The sequence below is a fragment of the Chanodichthys erythropterus genome, chromosome 22 (genome assembly GCF_024489055.1).
Source record: "Chanodichthys erythropterus isolate Z2021 chromosome 22, ASM2448905v1, whole genome shotgun sequence".
Classification (NCBI taxonomy): Eukaryota; Metazoa; Chordata; class Actinopteri; order Cypriniformes; family Xenocyprididae; genus Chanodichthys; species Chanodichthys erythropterus.
In genome coordinates, this window is record NC_090242.1 from 29,922,316 (window position 1) to 29,939,219 (window position 16,904).

At 42.3% G+C, this 16,904-nt stretch overlaps 2 protein-coding genes across 2 annotated transcripts; both read right to left on the reverse strand.

Moving 5' to 3' along the window:
• Window positions 1-259: 259 nt before the first annotated feature.
• Window positions 260-1,195, reverse strand: LOC137012593 (olfactory receptor 10H1-like). Its single transcript, XM_067375927.1, has one exon. It carries the CDS (start codon window positions 1,187-1,189, stop codon window positions 260-262), a length of 930 nt encoding a protein of 309 aa, XP_067232028.1. The 5' UTR covers window positions 1,190-1,195.
• A 6,956-nt stretch (window positions 1,196-8,151) lies between these two features.
• On the reverse strand, window positions 8,152-10,185 carry LOC137012601 (olfactory receptor 10H1-like). The gene is made up of 2 exons (XM_067375938.1): window positions 9,277-10,185; window positions 8,152-8,184 (listed from the first exon to the last, which is right to left on the reverse strand). Exons 1-2 carry the CDS (start codon window positions 10,183-10,185, stop codon window positions 8,152-8,154), a joined length of 942 nt encoding a protein of 313 aa, XP_067232039.1.
• Between the last annotated feature and the right edge of the window lie 6,719 nt (window positions 10,186-16,904).

Sequence of the window (16,904 nt, forward strand, 5' to 3'; positions counted from 1 at the left end):
TTGGTTTTAATAATGTATTATTAAATGTTAAACTTAATATTAACAAAGATTAATCAATGCTGTAGAAATGCAGTTCATTATTATATCAATATTAGTTAATTATAACTAATGTTAACTTATGAACCTTATTATAAAGTGTTACCAAATATGTATTGAAGTATTTGAAATTTAAAATTTGCACTTGAAGAAAATTGTCACATCATTAGCTGTTTGATTGCATACATAACTAAATCTACAAATAAATAAAAATCAGCTAGAATTAACTTTTATTTATGAACATTTTTAACATCCTTTGTCTTATTTCCTTGGATTGTAAACCATATATTATGGGATTCAATCCAGGTGGTATAATATGAAACATTACACCCCCGAACTTCCTAGTCTCAGCATATACAGGGAAACGATGGAGAACAATGGGAAAAAATCCACAGATCTGCATGATTATATAAACAGCTAAGTGAGTGCTGCAGGTTTTAATTGCTTTGCTGTTGGTTGCTTTGTTTTTGCTTTTTATGCATACCATCACTATTCTGAGATATGTCAGTAACACACACCCCAGTGAGGAGGTGAGTAAAACCACAGTAAAAGTTAATCCATATACATTATTAATCACTGTATTTTCACAGGACAGTTTAAATAGTGAAGGATTGTCACAAAAGTGGTTTGCAATGAATGATCTGCAGTGAGAGAGACGCACACTGAGGCCGATCAAAATTGACACTGGAACTATTGCAGCACCCCAGGCTCCTGCCGAAAGTTTTACAATCATTTTATTGCTCATTATAGTTGGGTATCGCAGTGGATTGCATATGGCCACATATCTATCAAAGGCCATGATCATTAGAATAGTATTGGATGTTGTTCCATATAAATGTGTAAAAAAAGCTTGGAAAACACACTCCACATATGTGATGTAGCGCTCAGATGGGTCTGTCATTAAGTCCTTCAGTAAACGTGGTATGAGAAGAGTTGTTCCCATAATATCACTCACTGGCAAATGACAGAAAAGAATGTACATAGGCTGGTGTAAACTTTTTTCTGCTGAGATCTGAATCAAAATCCCAATGTTAGACACCATTGCAAAGACATAAGCCATCAACAGAAAAATGAATGTAAGCTGGCTTGACTGAGGTGTAATTTGCAGTCCTTCCACTAAGAGTACACTATATCTAAATGTCAGGTTGTCCATTTGTGACCTAAAGAAAACACAGATTAAGTGACAAACACTTGTATTAACAACATAATATCTCAAAGCGTTGCTACAGGTAGATTATTTATGCTTCCAGAGAGTAGTCATATTTTATACTAATGTTGAAAAAACATACTAGGGTTTTCTTTATGTCAATCTTTATTATCTATTTCTTTCTGTAGAAAGGTTACTGCTTAATTTTACCAAATGAATTTGAACTTTTTTTTTTTTCTTTTACACTTGCTTAACAGAACTCAAGAAATATTCTTGATCACTGTTCAGTTATGTAATACGAGTTTGACATAAGATGACTACACCTGAAATATTCTTTACTTACCAAGGAAAATGACCAATAGATACACAGTTCATATAAATGTCACTTCATATACATAGGCATCCAACTCTATTAGTCAGTGTTACTGAATTATCATTAGTTATGAAGAGCACAACCTGGTTGTCTCTGAGTAGATTTAAGCAGGCATAACCATTTTATTTATATGTCACCACAACTTTAGTCTTGTCATCATACCCCAAGAGTGAAAATACACTTGTATCTCTCTTTTCTGTGATTGGTGCTCTGCTTACCAGGGGTTTGTTTCTCAAAAACATTTTAGCCAGCTATGATTGCAGAATTTGCTGTTACCAAAGTTCAGTGATTTGGTGTTTCTCAAAACCACAATTCTAGTATATATTTGCAAACAGCATTGCAAAATTGTGGTTGGATCTGCAGCTCTTGAACCTGTCATTAGAATCTTAGTTTGTGGTTAGTATAACAGATGAACTTACTTATAAGTAAGTTATAAAAATAAACTATACAAGCAGTGCATTCTATAGATTTTCGTCGTAACCAACTTGAGATGGCCAATGCTCATATTTGATGCCGTCTGGCACTTTGGAGAGGTTTTGTCTTCACGGATGAATCCCGGTTTGGCAGACAGATGGCAGGCGTGCATGTGCATGGCGTTGTGTGGGTGAGCAGTTGTGGATCGAGTGGCCCATGGGCTCATGGGAGTGGGTTTATGGTATGGGCTGGCGTATGTTATGGACAACGAACACAGATGCATTTTATTGATGGCATTTTGAATGCACAGAGATACTGTGACGAGATCCTGAGGCCCATTGTTGTGCTTTTCATCCACGACCATCACCTCATGTTGCAGCATTATAATACACAGCCCCATGTTGCAAGGATCTGTACACAATTCCTGAAAGCTGAAAACATCCCAGTTCTTGCATGGCCAGCATAATCACTGGACATGTCACCCATTAAGCATGTTTGGGATACTCTGGATTGGCGTATACAACAGCGTCTTCCAGTTCTTGCCAATATCCAGCATCTTCGCACAGCCATTGAAGAGGAGTGGACCAACATTCCATAGACCACAATCAACAAACTAATCAACTCTATGCGAAGGAGATGTGTTGCACTGCGTGAAGCAAATGGTGGTCACACTAGATACTGACTGGTTTTCGGAGCCCCCCGGACCCCCTCAATACAGTAAAACTGCACATTTTAGAGTGGCCTTTTATTGTGGCAAGCCTAAGGCACACCTGTGCAATAATCATGCTCTCTAATCAGTATCTTGATATGCCACACCTGTGAGGTGGATGGATTATCTCGGCAAAGGAGAAGTGCTCACTAACACAGATTTAGACAGATTTGTGAACAATATTTGAGAGAAATAGGCTTTTTGTTTACATAGAAAAAGTCTTAGATCTTTGAGTTCTACTCATGAAAAATGGGGGGCCAAAACAAAAGTGTTGCGTTTATAATTTTGTTCAGTGTAGACTGTTACTTCTGATATTAATGATATTTACTACATGCAATACTGAATTTGCACTATGTGCTGTTGCTGTAAATACATTTTGCAATGTTGTAGTGTGACTTTGCTTTGTGTGCTGCTGCTGATAATATATTTACAATCACAAATATGATCTGAATTTGCTAAGCATAGCATACTGCCGCTGCACAAAGTCAGTGACTTTTTTATTAAGTTTTGTTGTTACAACCACGCCTTCCCGGACTCCAGTTTCTAGTATCCTCTTTGTCTGCACACCTGAACTCACTTCCCTCATCAGACTTCCGCCATTTCCTTGAATTCCCTGCACCTGTTATCCTTGTCAGCACTCCCTTTAAGTTGGACTCACTCCTAGCACTCCCTGTCCATTCTTGTGGTTAGTTTACAGTGTTTGGTTGTATGTCTGCTCCTTTGTTTGATTAAAGATACTATATTTTGTAGATTTCCATACTCACCTCATCCTTACTGCAACCACACATAACAGAAGAACAGACCCAACCGCCTAAAAAAAAAAAAAAAAAAAAAAAAAAAAAAGATGGATTTATTCAAGTTTCCTGGCTCTCCCGTGTCTCCCCAGAAAGCTTCAGCAGAGGATCGCCTGTGTGGGTTCTGGCAGGACGGTCGCCCGCTGGAGAGGTATGTGGAGGAGTTTACTGAGCTTGCTTATTTGGTGAACTGGCCAGATGCCCCGTTGAACGCCTGTTTTCTGGCGGGGCTGGATGAGGACACGATTCGTTTTAAAGAACCTGCCTGTTTTTTTTTTTTTACCAATTTTACCAAATGAATTTGACCTTTTTTTTTTCTTTTACACTTGCTTAACAGAACTCAAGAAATATTCTTGATCACTGTTCAGTTATGTAATACGAGTTTGACATAAGATGACTACATCTGAAATATTCTTTACTTACCAAGGAAAATGACCAATAGATACACAGTTCATATAAATGTCACTTCATATACATAGGCATCCAACTCTATTAGTCAGTGTTACTGAATTATCATTAGTTATGAAGAGCACAACCTGGTTGTCTCTGAGTAGATTTAAGCAGGCATAACCATTTTATTTATGTGTCACCACAACTTAAGTCTTGTCATCATACCCCAAGAGTGAAAATACACTTGTATCTCTCTTTTCTGTGATTGGTGCTCTGCTTACCAGGGGTTTGTTTCTCAAAAACATTTTTAGCCAGCTATGATTGCAGAATTTGTTGTTACCAAAGTTCAGTGATTTGGTGTTTCTCAAAACCACAATTCTAGTATATATTTGCAAACAGCATTGCAAAATTGTGGTTGGATCTGCAGCTCTTGAACCTGTCATTAGAAGTTTAGTTTGTGGTTAGTATAACAGATGAACTTACTTATAAGTAAGTTATAAAAATAAACTATACAAGCAGTGCATTCTATAGATTTAGTCGAGACAATTGATATGATTCAGTTTCTGAATTGTTCTGATTTTGTTATTTAAGAGGTTCTTGAAAAATCGTGTACTCCTCGTCCAGTCCCCACAGAAATACAAGCAGCATGGCCAGTTCACCAATGGCAAGTTTCCTCTGCCTACCCCTCCATTTCCCTGGTGTCCTGCCGGACCAAAACCCCAAGCCGGCAAAGAAAAGATCATCCACTAGGCCCAAACGGCCATGAAAGAAAAAGAAGGCCGCCGAACATCCCAGCGTCTGCTGTCTTCGAACAGCCCCAGTCCCCAGTATTCTCTGCCTCTGAGTCTGAGCCGTCGCTCCTGGCAATGCCCCCTCCAGTGTCAGTAGGTCTTTTGATTGAGTATGAGGGGATGGACTGGACCCCGTTTCCAGACCCCTCTCCAACCCTTGACGAGCCTACTCCTACCCTCGCCAAATCCGCTCCAGCCTTCGCCAAGCCCGCACCGGCCATCCACGAGGCCGGTCCAGGCTTCCACGAGCCCGCTCCAGTACCAGTGGAGCTTATAATAGAATACGAGGGCATGTCTTGGATCCCGTCTCCAGACTCCTCTCCAGGCATCCACAAGCCCCCTCCAGCCCACGCCGAGTCCGCCCCGGCTGCCAACGAGTCCGCTCCCGCTGCCCACGAGTCTGCTCCAGGTGTTCCCAAGTCAGCTCCAGCAGTCCATGAGTCAGCTCCAGCAGTCCATAAGTGAGCTCCAGCAGCCGACAGGTCCACTCCACCAGCCCACGAGCCCACTCCATGTACCCGCCATGGCTGTCCACGGCTCCTGACCCGTCACCTGGAGCTGAACAAACCAAAATACGATGTCAGAATATCTTTGGATCACACAGCAAATTGTTCAACCCAAAATAAAGATAATATAAAATACAATTTGTTGTCTCTTCTTGTGTGCAATAATAAAGAACAATGTCAAAAACAAAACACCAGTAATAATAATATGGTAGTGGCACTCTATAAAGAAAACATAACATCTTAAAACTACACAGACATTTAGACTACAATAACACTCACTAAATACATCTGAAATGACAGTGTGCATATTAATCACTTTTTCCTGTGTTTCTGATGTTACACACTAATATAACACTTCTTCCATGCAAACATCCTCGTCTGTACATGCAGTGGGGGAGCTCAGCCACACTCACATGCACACAATCCTGCGTTAACATCCAACTCACTATGTTCATACAGATTCGTGATGATACCACCTGACGTTTCTTAAAGGAACCTCTAATTAGATTCTCCGCAGATATATACTTCACAAACATTAAAGGTGCTAAAGAGGATCTTTTCGTCGATTGAGAAAACAAAGACTGTTACTGAGTTTTTGAAATGAGCGCATGCGTAAGAACAACCCCCCTCCTTTTAAGGAACGCCTCCCAAAACTCGTAAACACTCGTATTGGAACACGAGTGTTTACCACCGGCATTTGCTGTGTTGTGTTAGTGGATTCATTATGTCGGACTCACCGCAGGTGACTCATAATCTGCAGTTGTTACTCCTGTCTCCTGACAAAAACATTGCATGCGGCGCCTGTGGAGTGTGGAAAGTTACTGGAGCGTGCAGCCGTGCTCATCTCTCATAAGGAACGTCATGGCAGTGATTGACAAGCCAGAGGGCCAATCGTTTATGCGATGATCACCTTGTGCACAGATGATGTATATTAATATTATTCCTTTCAGTGCACCTAATAAATAGTCTTTTATCAGTTAGTAAAGACAGTTTCAAGTAATATTGCAAAAATGTATAAAACAAAACATCCTCTTTAGCACCTTTAAAAGTATTTAAACTCCCTTAAAGGTACAATTTGTGATATTTTTTTCCGCTAGAGGTCGCTAGAAGCCTATTCAAAACAAAGGCGTAGTGTGATGACGCCAAGTTTTAGAGCGGAAACTTGGGATATGTGGTCTCCATCTCAACGGACGGTGCAAAAGAATAGGGATTGGAGTCTGGAAGGACTCATGTTCGTGGATGTGATTATTAACGTTACTGTAGTATGAAGCAGAGCAGGACCGAGTGTTGTGGAGCTGAACGAGGAGCTGGAGCGATTGATCAACACACAGCTCACGAGCAGCAGGACTTTTATTATGACACAGTCGCCGGCGCCGCTTCCGCTTTTCCGGTCATGAGTTTACGGGAGCTGTCCTTGTCGACAGAACCAGCGGCAGATGGTAAACAGTAATTATGTTCCATAAATAAGTAACACAATCCACCATAAAACGTGCAAGAAGTAAATAAGGAACTGCTTGAAGCAAGCTGGTGGTTTGCTGGACGCTAGACTCTACTTCCGCATTTGTCCACGGCACTGTTGTCATGTGGTTTCTACGTCAGTAAAGGCGGTAACAAAGGTAACTGACGTCATTGACAGTCGACTGCACTGCCCCGTGTCACTGTTTAGAAAGGGAATTTTCTCATGATTTACAAGTCGTTGAAAACATTAGAGATATTGTTAGTAATCAGCTGGACAAAATATATAACACTAGCTTAGTGTTTTTTTTATATTTTACTGCAAAAATTTTACATATTGTACCTTTAACCATCACCTGGTTACATTCTCCCCTGCATCACGGTAAGTGTCCTCGATAACTCATTAACAACCACAGAGTACTCTTGATCTTTTTTACTGCTTCCCTAAACAGAACAGAACTCAAATCAGATAATATCTGTGAAACTGCTGCTGGACTTGTAGAGGCAAATTCCAGGACAGACCTTGGCTCATGGTGCAAATTTGAACGCTGTCCAGCATTCGGCCTCTTACTACAAACCAAAAAAGTTGGGACACTGTACGAATTGTGAATAAAAAAGGAATGCAATAATTTACAAATCTCATAAACTTATATTTTATTCACAATAGAATATAGATAGCATATCAAATGTTGAAAGTGAGACATTTTGAAATGTCATGCCAAATATTGGCTCATTTTGGACTTCATGAGAGCTACACATTCCAAAAAAGTTGAGACAGGTAGCATTAAGAGGCCGGAAAAGTTAAATGTACATGTAAGGAACAGCTGGAGGACCAATTTGCAACTTATTAGGTAAATTGGCAACATGATTGGGTGTAAAAAAAGAGCCTCTCAGAGTGGCAGTGTCTCTCAGAAGACAAGATGGGCAGAGGATCACCAATTCCCCCAATGCTGGGGTGAAAAATAGTGGAGCAATATCATAAAGGAGTTTCTCAGAGAAAAATTGCAAAGAGTTTGAAGTTATCATCATCTACAGTGCATAAAATCTTCCAAAGATTCAGAGAATCTGGAACAATCTCTGTGCGTAAGGGTCAAGGCTGGAAAACCATACTGGATGCCCGTGATCTTCGGGCCCTGTATGCATCACATACAGGAATCCTACTGTAATGGAAATCATAACATGGGCTCAGGAATACTTCCAGAAAACATTGTCGGGGAACACAATCCACCGTGCCATTCGCCGTTGCCGGCTAAAACTCTATAGGTAAAAAAAAAGAGCCATATCTAAACATGATCCAGAAGCGTAGGCGTTTTTTCAGGGCCAAGGCTCATTTAAAATGGACTGAGGCAAAGTGGAAAACTGTTCTGTGGTCATACGAATCAAAATTTGAAGTTCTTTTTGGAAAACTGGGAAAACTTGTCCTTCATTGGGTGTTTTTCAGAGTGCGCTTAAAACTTATCTGTTTTCTTTAGCTTTTGACAATGCTTTGTAAGTGTGTATGTCATATGTCTGTTTTTTGTTTTTTATGTTTCTCTTTTATACTTTCTGTACAGCACTTTGGTTCCACTTGTGGTGTTGAAAGTGCTTTATAAATAAAGTTGAGTTGAGTTGAGATCTTTCACCCATAGAAAACATTTGGCACATCATAAACCTGATGGAGAATTGTCTATAGTATGTCATGCAACTTAAAGTCTCCAAAGGATTTGGGTAGCTTATTTTGAATGTAACTACTTATAGATAGCAATGCCCTCTACTGATATTGTATAATCACAATGGAAAAGGTGAAGCGTAAAATTCCATTCTTAGAACTGGAGAAACTGTTGAGGAGTTGAGAATTTTCTGATACTAACAATCTAGGGTTGGCTCAAATTAAGCTCAACGAAGCATTATAAGTTCTTGCTTTCTGTGCATGTGCAAATGCTGATGCGTAAATGTTGCTTTATTCCATTTTCTTTGCTTTATTTTTTTTATTTACATATTTGCTTAATACATAAATTAAATCTCAACACTTTATTAATACTTGAATGATGAAAAGAACAAATTTACAATAATTATTAATATTTATTTAGTGTACACCAGTTACAAAATATGCCTTCATTAATAATGTTGATTGTTATCACATATTTATGTTATACATCTATACATGTTGTCTGCTTTGTTGGATATGCCTGTACAGAGGAAAATCATAGAAAGAAATTAAAATATGTGGTAACAATAAGGTTCATTTGTTAACATTAGTTAATGTATTAAATAACATGAACTAACCATGAGCAATACATTTGTTACTGTATTTGTTAATCTTTGTTAACATTAGTTCATAAAAATCCAGCTGTTCATAGTTTGTTCATGTTAGTTCACAGTGCATTAAATAATGTTAACAAATACAACTCTTGATTTTAATAGTGTATTATTAAATGTTGAAATTAACATGAACAAAGATTAAAAAATGCTGTAGAAATGCAGTTCATTAATAGTTAATTTTAACTAATGTAGTTAACTAATGTTAACTTATGAACCTTATTATAAAGTGTTACCAAATATGTATTGAAGTATATAAAATTTGAACTTAAAGAAAATGGTCACATCATTAGTTGTTTGATTGCATAACTAAATCTACAAATAAATAAAAATCAGCTGGAATTAACTTTTATGTATGCACATTTTTAACATCCTTTGTCTTATTTCCTTGGATTGTAAACCATATATTATGGGATTCAATCCAGGTGGTATAACATGAAACATCATACCCCCGAACTTCCTAGACTCAGCATATACAGGGAAACGATGGAGAACAATGGGAACAAATCCACAGATCTGCATGATTATATAAACAGCTAAGTGAGTGCTGCAGGTTTTAATGGCTTTGCTGTTGGTTGCTTTGTTATTGCTTTTTATACATACCATCACTATTCTGAGATATGTCAGTAACACACACCCCAGTGAGGAGGTGAGTAAAACCACAGTAAAAGTTAATCCATATACATTATTAATCACTGTATTTTCACAGGACAGTTTAAATAGTGAAGGATTGTCACAAAAGTGGTTTGCAATGAATGATCTGCAGTGAGAGAGACGCACACTGAGGCCGATCAAAATTGACACCGGAACTACTGCAGCACCCCAGGCTCCTGCCGACAGTTTTACAATCATTTTATTGCTCATTATAGTTGGGTATCGCAGTGGATTGCATATGGCCACATATCTATCAAATGCCATGATCATTAGAATAGTATGGGATGTTGTTCCATAAAAATGTGCAAAAAAAGCTTGGAAAACACACTCTATATATGTGATGTAGCGCTCAGATGGGTCTGTCATTAAGTCCTTCAGTAAACGCGGTACAAGGACAGTTATTCCTATAATATCACTCACTGGCAAATGACAGAAAAGAATGTACATAGGCTGGTGTAAACTTTTTTCCGCTAAGATCTGAATCAAAATCCCAATGTTAGACACCATTGCAAAGACATAAGCCATCAACAGAAAAATGAATGTGAGCTGGCTTGACTGAGGTGTAATTTGCAGTCCCTCCACTAATAGTACACTATATCTAAATGTCAGGTTGTCCATTTGTGACCTAAAGAAAACACAGATTAAATGACAAACACTTGTATTAACAACATAATATCTCAAAGCATTGCTACAGGTAGATTATTTATGCTTCCAGAGAGCAGTCATATTTTATACTAATGTTGAAAAACATACTAGGGTTTTCTTTGTTATGTCACTCTTTATTATCTATTTCTTTCTGTAGAATGGTTACTCCTTAATTTTACCAAGGGAATTTGACCTTTTTTTCATTTACACTTGCTTACAGAACTCACTGCTTACACTGCTCACTGCTTGCTTTACAGATCACTGTACAATTATGTAATATGAGATTAATATAATATGACTACGTCTAAAATATTCTTTACTTACCAAGGAAAATGATCAATGGATACACAATTGTGACATCACTTCATAAAAATGTAACTTCATATAAATGTCACTTTATATACAGAGGCATCTAACTCTATTAGTCAGTGTTACTGAATTATCATTAGTTATGAAGAGCACAACCTGGTTGTCTCTGAGTAGATTTAAGTAGGCATAACCATTTTATTTATATGTCACCACAACATACGTCTTGTCATCATACCCCAAGAGTGAAAATACACTTGTATCTCTTTTTTCTGTGATTGGTGCACTGCTTACCAGGGGTTTGTTTCCCAAAAGCATTTTTAGCCAGCTATGATTGCAGGATTTGTTGTTACCAAAGTTCAGTGATTTGGTGTTTCTCAAAACCATAATTCTTGTATATATTTGCAAACAGCATAGCAAAATTGTGGTTGGATCTGCAGCTCTCGAACCTGTCATTAGAAGCTTAGTTTGTGGTTAGTATAACAGGTGAACTTTTATTTATATAGCGCGTTTTACAATGCAGATTGTGTCAAAGCAGCTTTACAGTGATAACTGGTATATAATTTTGGCTGCACAGCAGCTCTTAGCTCCATCCAATTGAGGATTGTATTCATCACACCGGTATGGACAGTTTGTTGAGGAACTGTGCCACTGGCTGTCGTGTTGATGAGGCCTTCACAGTGGATGATCTAGTTGACTAAATCTCTGCTAATCTCACCTGGGTATGGTCCGGATCCGGTTGACTACGGTATACCTCGGGCTAAACATAGAGACTAATATTAGCGTACATGCTATTCTTCTGATGAAACGAGTACATCTGGTGTTATAAGAAGTGTTCCCAGTACCTGCTCATCTAATTTATGCAGCCTAACAATCCTTTTACGGACTTGAAAGTATAAATTGATTGTAACAAGTTCAAAGTTCTTAGGGAAGGAAGAGGACAAAAGTCTGTGCAACACACAACAATAACAAAATACAGATCCACAGAAGGGCTTCACTCCAGTAACATCCACAGGATCAGTCCAGCATCCTCAGTCAGCAGTCCCTCTCTCTCACACACACTCCTGCTTCTCCTGGCGTGTCATCCTGGCTCCGCGCCAATTACTGGAATGAGAAACAAGTGTTCGTGATTTACATTTAACCCACTCACTCACCATGCGTCCCCCGACTCTCTCTCCCGCTGCAGACTCAGCTGAACCATGCCCCCCTCGCCACATACCCCCACCGCCCGACTCAGGCCGGGGAGCCGTCCGGCCTGCAACGTTGGTATCCTTCATGCGGTGGAGCCACTGAAGAGGAGCGTGGTCCGAACAGAGGGTGAATTCCCGTCCCAGGAGATAATAGCGGAGGGTGAGGACGGCCCACCTGATGGCTAGACAATCTTTCTCCACGGTGTTGTACTTAGCTTCTCCCTTAGAGAGCTTACGGATAATGTACAGCACCGGCCTTTCCTTCCCCTCTATCTCCTGGGACAGGACAGCACCCAGCCCCCTGTCCAATGCGTCAGTCTGCAACACAAAGGGGAGAGAAAAATCAGGAGAGTGAAGCTATGGCCCGCCACATAGAGCAGCCTTCACCTGGGTAAAGGCCTGCTGGCACGGCTCCATCCACTGGACCGTATCTGGTGCCTCTGTTGTGCCCAAACAGCCCGAACAGAAGTGTAACAAATTGGTGTAATCCGAACGGCGTCGTGAAAGCTTTCTTTTCTTTGGATAATGGCACAAAGGGGATCTGCCAATATCCCTTCGTAAGGTCCAATGTCGAATAAAAGCGTGCCGTACCGAGCCAATCAAGCAGTTCTTCCACACGTGGCATTGGATACGCGTCGAATTTCAACAAAGCATTCACCTTGTGGTAATCCACACAGAACCGTACTGAGCCGTCTGTTTTGGGAACCAAAACTATCGTGCTCGCCCAGTTACTGCTGGATTCTTGTACTACCCCCATTTCAAGCATTGCTCCTAATTCTGCCTGTACTACCTTTTTCTTGTGTTCAGGCAATCTATATGGCCGGCTGCGAATGACCACGCCCGGCACTGTCTCGATGTGGTGCTGAATGAGGTTTGTACGGCCCGGTAGGGGAGAAAACACGTCAGCAAACTCTGCTTGTAACTTAGTCAAATCAGTGAGCTGGGAGGGAGAAAGGTGATCTCCCCCTGGGGCCAGAGCGAGGGATTGTTTTTTGACATTTGCCTCCGGCCCGAGATCATCCTCTCCGCTAATCACCGTCGCCAGTATCACTGATTCTGCCTCATTCCATTTTTTTCAGGAGATTGAGGTGGTAAATTTGACATGCTCCTCTCCTATCTGATCGTTTCACCTCATAACCGAGCTCACCAATTTGCCGTGTAACCTCAAATGGTCCTTGCCACTTTGCAAGTAATATTGAACTTGAAGTGGGGAGCAATACAAGCACTTTATCTCCCCGTGAAAATTTACGCAAATTAGTTCCCCTGTCATACAGCCGGCTCTGTCTGTCCTGGGCTTGTAACAAATTCTCCATGGATAGCCACCCCAAGGTGTGGAGTTTTGTTCTCAAGTCCAGCACATACTGAATTTCGTTTTTAACCTGAAACGGTCTGTCCTCCCAAGTCTCTCTTAGGATGTCCAGCACACCGCGGAGGTGGCGTCCGAAGAGAAGCTCGAAGGGGGAAAACCCGTTGAGGCTTGCGGGACCTCTCGCACAGGGAATAACAGGGGTCCGAACCACTTATCCCAATTTTTGGCGTCCTCTTGAATGAATTTACGAATCATGGATTTAAGCGTGTGGTTAAAACGTTCGACTAGCCTGTCCGTTTGTGGGTGAAAGACGCTGGTACGAATCGATTTAACGTCCAATAACTCGGAAAGTTCGCGTAATGTGCGTGACATAAACGGCGTGCCTTGATCAGTGAGGATTTCTTTCGGAATCCCCACTCGGGAGATTAGATTAAACAGTGCATCCGCAACCCTTTTAGCGGAAATGTTGTGGAGAGCCACTGCTTCAGGATATCGCGTTGCATAATCCACAATGACTAATGCGAAGCGATGCCCTCTCGCTGATTGTTCTAATGGCCCGATGAGGTCCATACCAATTCTCTCGAAGGGGACCTGCATTAATGGGAGGGGGTGCAAAGGCGCTTTTGGAGCGGCCGGTGGATTCACCAACTGACATACACGACAAGACAATCCAATAATTTGTTAAATGCTGGCCAATTCGTTCCCAGAATTATCGGATGCCGAAGGTGCAGGTTAACAGCCACCTCAACGTTATGCTTTTGACCCCTGAATTGAATAACGACTGGTTGGCGTGGAGAGAGGGGAGAAGCAGGAGCGTGGTCCGGCACGGCAGCAGTCAGTCCCACCCCCTGGGCGGGGCTCACTGCCCGGAAAACTGTCCCTGTTCAGTCCTGCCCTGCCCCCTGGGCGGAACACGAGGAGGGCCGGGCGGACGAGACCTGGGGAGAGGGACATGTCTAGAGAGAGAGGAGGAGGAAGGGGGAAGAGAGGGAGAGAGAGAGATAGATGGCAGGGGTTCGCCGACCCCTGGGCATGCCACCATGTGGTCCTCCGCTAGTTGGATGGCCGAGTCCAGCGATTTTCCTTGGGAGCAGAGTGATACATTGTTCCAGCCATTTGCGGCACGAGTCCCGGAGCTGTTGGGCCATCACGAAGGGCTGACCGGACTCACCCAACTCCAAGGAGCGGAAGCGTTGACGGTGCTGTTCTGCCTTAGGGAAGTACCCTTGCTTGGGGGTGTCGCAACGGCCTATTTTGCACGCCGTGGAACGCCGTTTGTGGACACCCCGCACCGCCCCCTAGCATTTGCATTCCGTACAGGAACGTCCTATCTAGCACTGGCGCCCCGTACAGGAACGTCCTTTCTATCCCCTTTCGGCGTATGCCAGGGGTACGGAGAAAAACGTACACTTGGCCGCTCATTTAAGAAGGAAACGGGCGTCCATTTGTTGCAGCGCTCCCTTCGACTTACTAAAAGTACAATGGCCACTTAAATGAATGGGTTTTTTTCCACAAATTACCTAAATTCCCTTACCTGCTAGACCCAGTGTCTCTCCTTTGGTGGCAGAAGCACGCATAACAGTTTCTTCCCCCCGAAGGGAGGCACAGATGCTCAACATATCTTCCTCCGAGGAGGTTGATGTGGAGAGTGTCGATGAGGAACCGCCATCCTCATCCCCTGCATATGAGGAGCTGTTAAAGGTAGTGACCAGGGCAGTTGAAAAATTAAATATTGACTGGCCCGTGGAGAAAGCTGAAAGCAAACCCAAAAGCAAGCTAGATGAGAGGTTTCTTCCTGCGTGGTCACTACCTCAGCATCGGGGTCTGCCGTTTTTTCCCGACCTCCACACCAAGGTGTCGAGGTCGTTGAAGAGACCAGTCCAGTACAGACTGTATAGCCCACAGACATCACTATACAGTAATACAGTTGGGTTGAAACATTACGGCTATTGGCATCGTCCCTTAAGACCCCAACGCTGCCCACCAAGCCCCTAAACACAACTTCTAGCTTAGTGGGCAAGGCTTATTCGGCGGCAGGTCAGGCGGCTGCATGCCTTCACACCATGTCTATTTTACAGGCATATCAAGCCGATCTGCTGGGGGAAATTGATGAGAGTGGGGAAGCGTCTTTTGAAGCAATACATGAGTTGAGAAAAGCGACAGATCTAGCTCTCCGGGCCACCAAGGAGACGGCCAAATCCATCGGCCGCTCTATGGCAGCCCTGGTGGCCACGGAGAGACATCTCTGGCTCAACCTCTTAGACATCAAAGAGAGAGACAAAAACATGCTCATGGACGCGCCGCTGTCTCCTGGTGGCCTGTTCGGCGACACAGTGTCAACTGTCGTCGACAGGTTTCAGAAGACACGAAAACAAACAGCGGCCTGTATAGTTCCTGTATAGGTTGTATAGTTCCTAGTTCTGGTTTCCTCCTGAGGGAGTTGTCAGGCCGTATGCCCATTATCCCCTTGCTATGTAGGTGCAATTGTTGAGTTTAAACAGCTAGGTTGTAGACAGTTTTTTAGACTCCCTGATGCTGTTATCTCAGGTGGTAGGCCCTTATCTTTGAGAGAAAAGCTGGTTTGTAGTAGCTCCCTTTTTGTGATCTTGTTAACAGCTATATTGCATATAACTTTGATTGTAGGCTCTTATGGTTAATTAGCCTCCTTCTAGTTAGCAATTGTTTTTATAACAAGTGCTGTTAGCTGATCATAGTTTACTCACATAGTTTACAGCATTTCACGAGCTGAAGCCACGTGTCATTAGAATGGTAGGCCCCAACAGGCCTCTTTTCCAGTTCACATGCTGGCACAGTCTGTGTTTCATTTCAACAGTTGCTGAACGCTGCTTGTCGCTGAGATTGTAGGCCCCACTACGCCTCCTTTTTAGTTGATTTGTTGGCAGGATGCTTTGAAAAAACCTGACCACCTTAAAAGGCCACGTCCTACCTCGACAGATAGACCCTAATCAGGCCTGTTCACGTTGGGTGGCAGCATTCTATGTATTTCGTCTGAGGAAGTTTCAATGCTAAATACATGGCTTTTGGGTGGACTGGTTATGGCAGCCGCTTGCTGAAGCCATATGTTTACTAAGGTAGGCCTCTTCTTGGCCTCTGGTGTAGCATTTGGAGTTCAGCTGCGTACTCTTCTCGCTGTGAGAATTTATGGTGCTTTTCCGAGTACTTGAGTGGCTAGCCCCTCAGGATGTATGCTGTGGTTAAACCTTACTGAGGTTTGGTTTGAACTGCATCCGTCTCCCTGAGCCTGATCTTACGCTAGTTGAGCTAATAGCCACCTAGAGGTCTAAGATGGATCTATTCATGCTCCTAGAGATGGCCACTGGACTTATGCCTTGATGTGTATTTCTCTCTGAGAACCTTTATATACACTTCTGGTTGGCCAGGTGCCCAGATGATATTTAACCTCCTTGGTGTCGGTTATTTATCGTTCTTCGGTGCCTAAGAACACTGCCACGAGCTGATGCCCACGTGTCTGCTGAGGTGATAGGCCCGCACGGGCCTTCCTCGACTATGTGTCGGCGTATGTTGTACTCCTCTTGCTTGAAAGAGTAAAAAGGTGCTTTTACTGAGTACACTGCTTGTTGGATTGTGTTGGGTAGATTATCATACAGGCGCTTTGCAGTCTCCCATGCTGCCGTTGAAGTTGCAGCCAGACAGGTGTTCAGGGTGGCCCCTTCAGGCCACTTTTTGAATATACTTCTGTTTCACATATAGTTACTATCATGCTGTAGGCTCCTCTTTGGCCTCCATGAGTACGTGCCCATTGCATGGTCTACCTGTTAGGTGAGCTTGATACTTCCCCTTTGGGGTTATGTGGTAATAGTGCTTAGCTCCCTAAGCTGATCATGGTGGTAGGCCTTATCAGGCCT

Excerpts from the sequence above, each read along its gene's own strand:
- LOC137012593 (XM_067375927.1), bottom strand. The coding sequence starts at position 1,189 with ATGGACAACCTGACATTTAGATATAGTGTACTCTTAGTGGAAGGACTG.
- LOC137012601 (XM_067375938.1), bottom strand. The coding sequence starts at position 10,185 with ATGGACAACCTGACATTTAGATATAGTGTACTATTAGTGGAGGGACTG. Across the intron at positions 8,185-9,276 it reads TAAGACAAAGGATGTTAAAA|AAGTGGAACCAAAGTGCTGT; the intron begins ATGTGCATACAT and ends TTTCAACACCAC.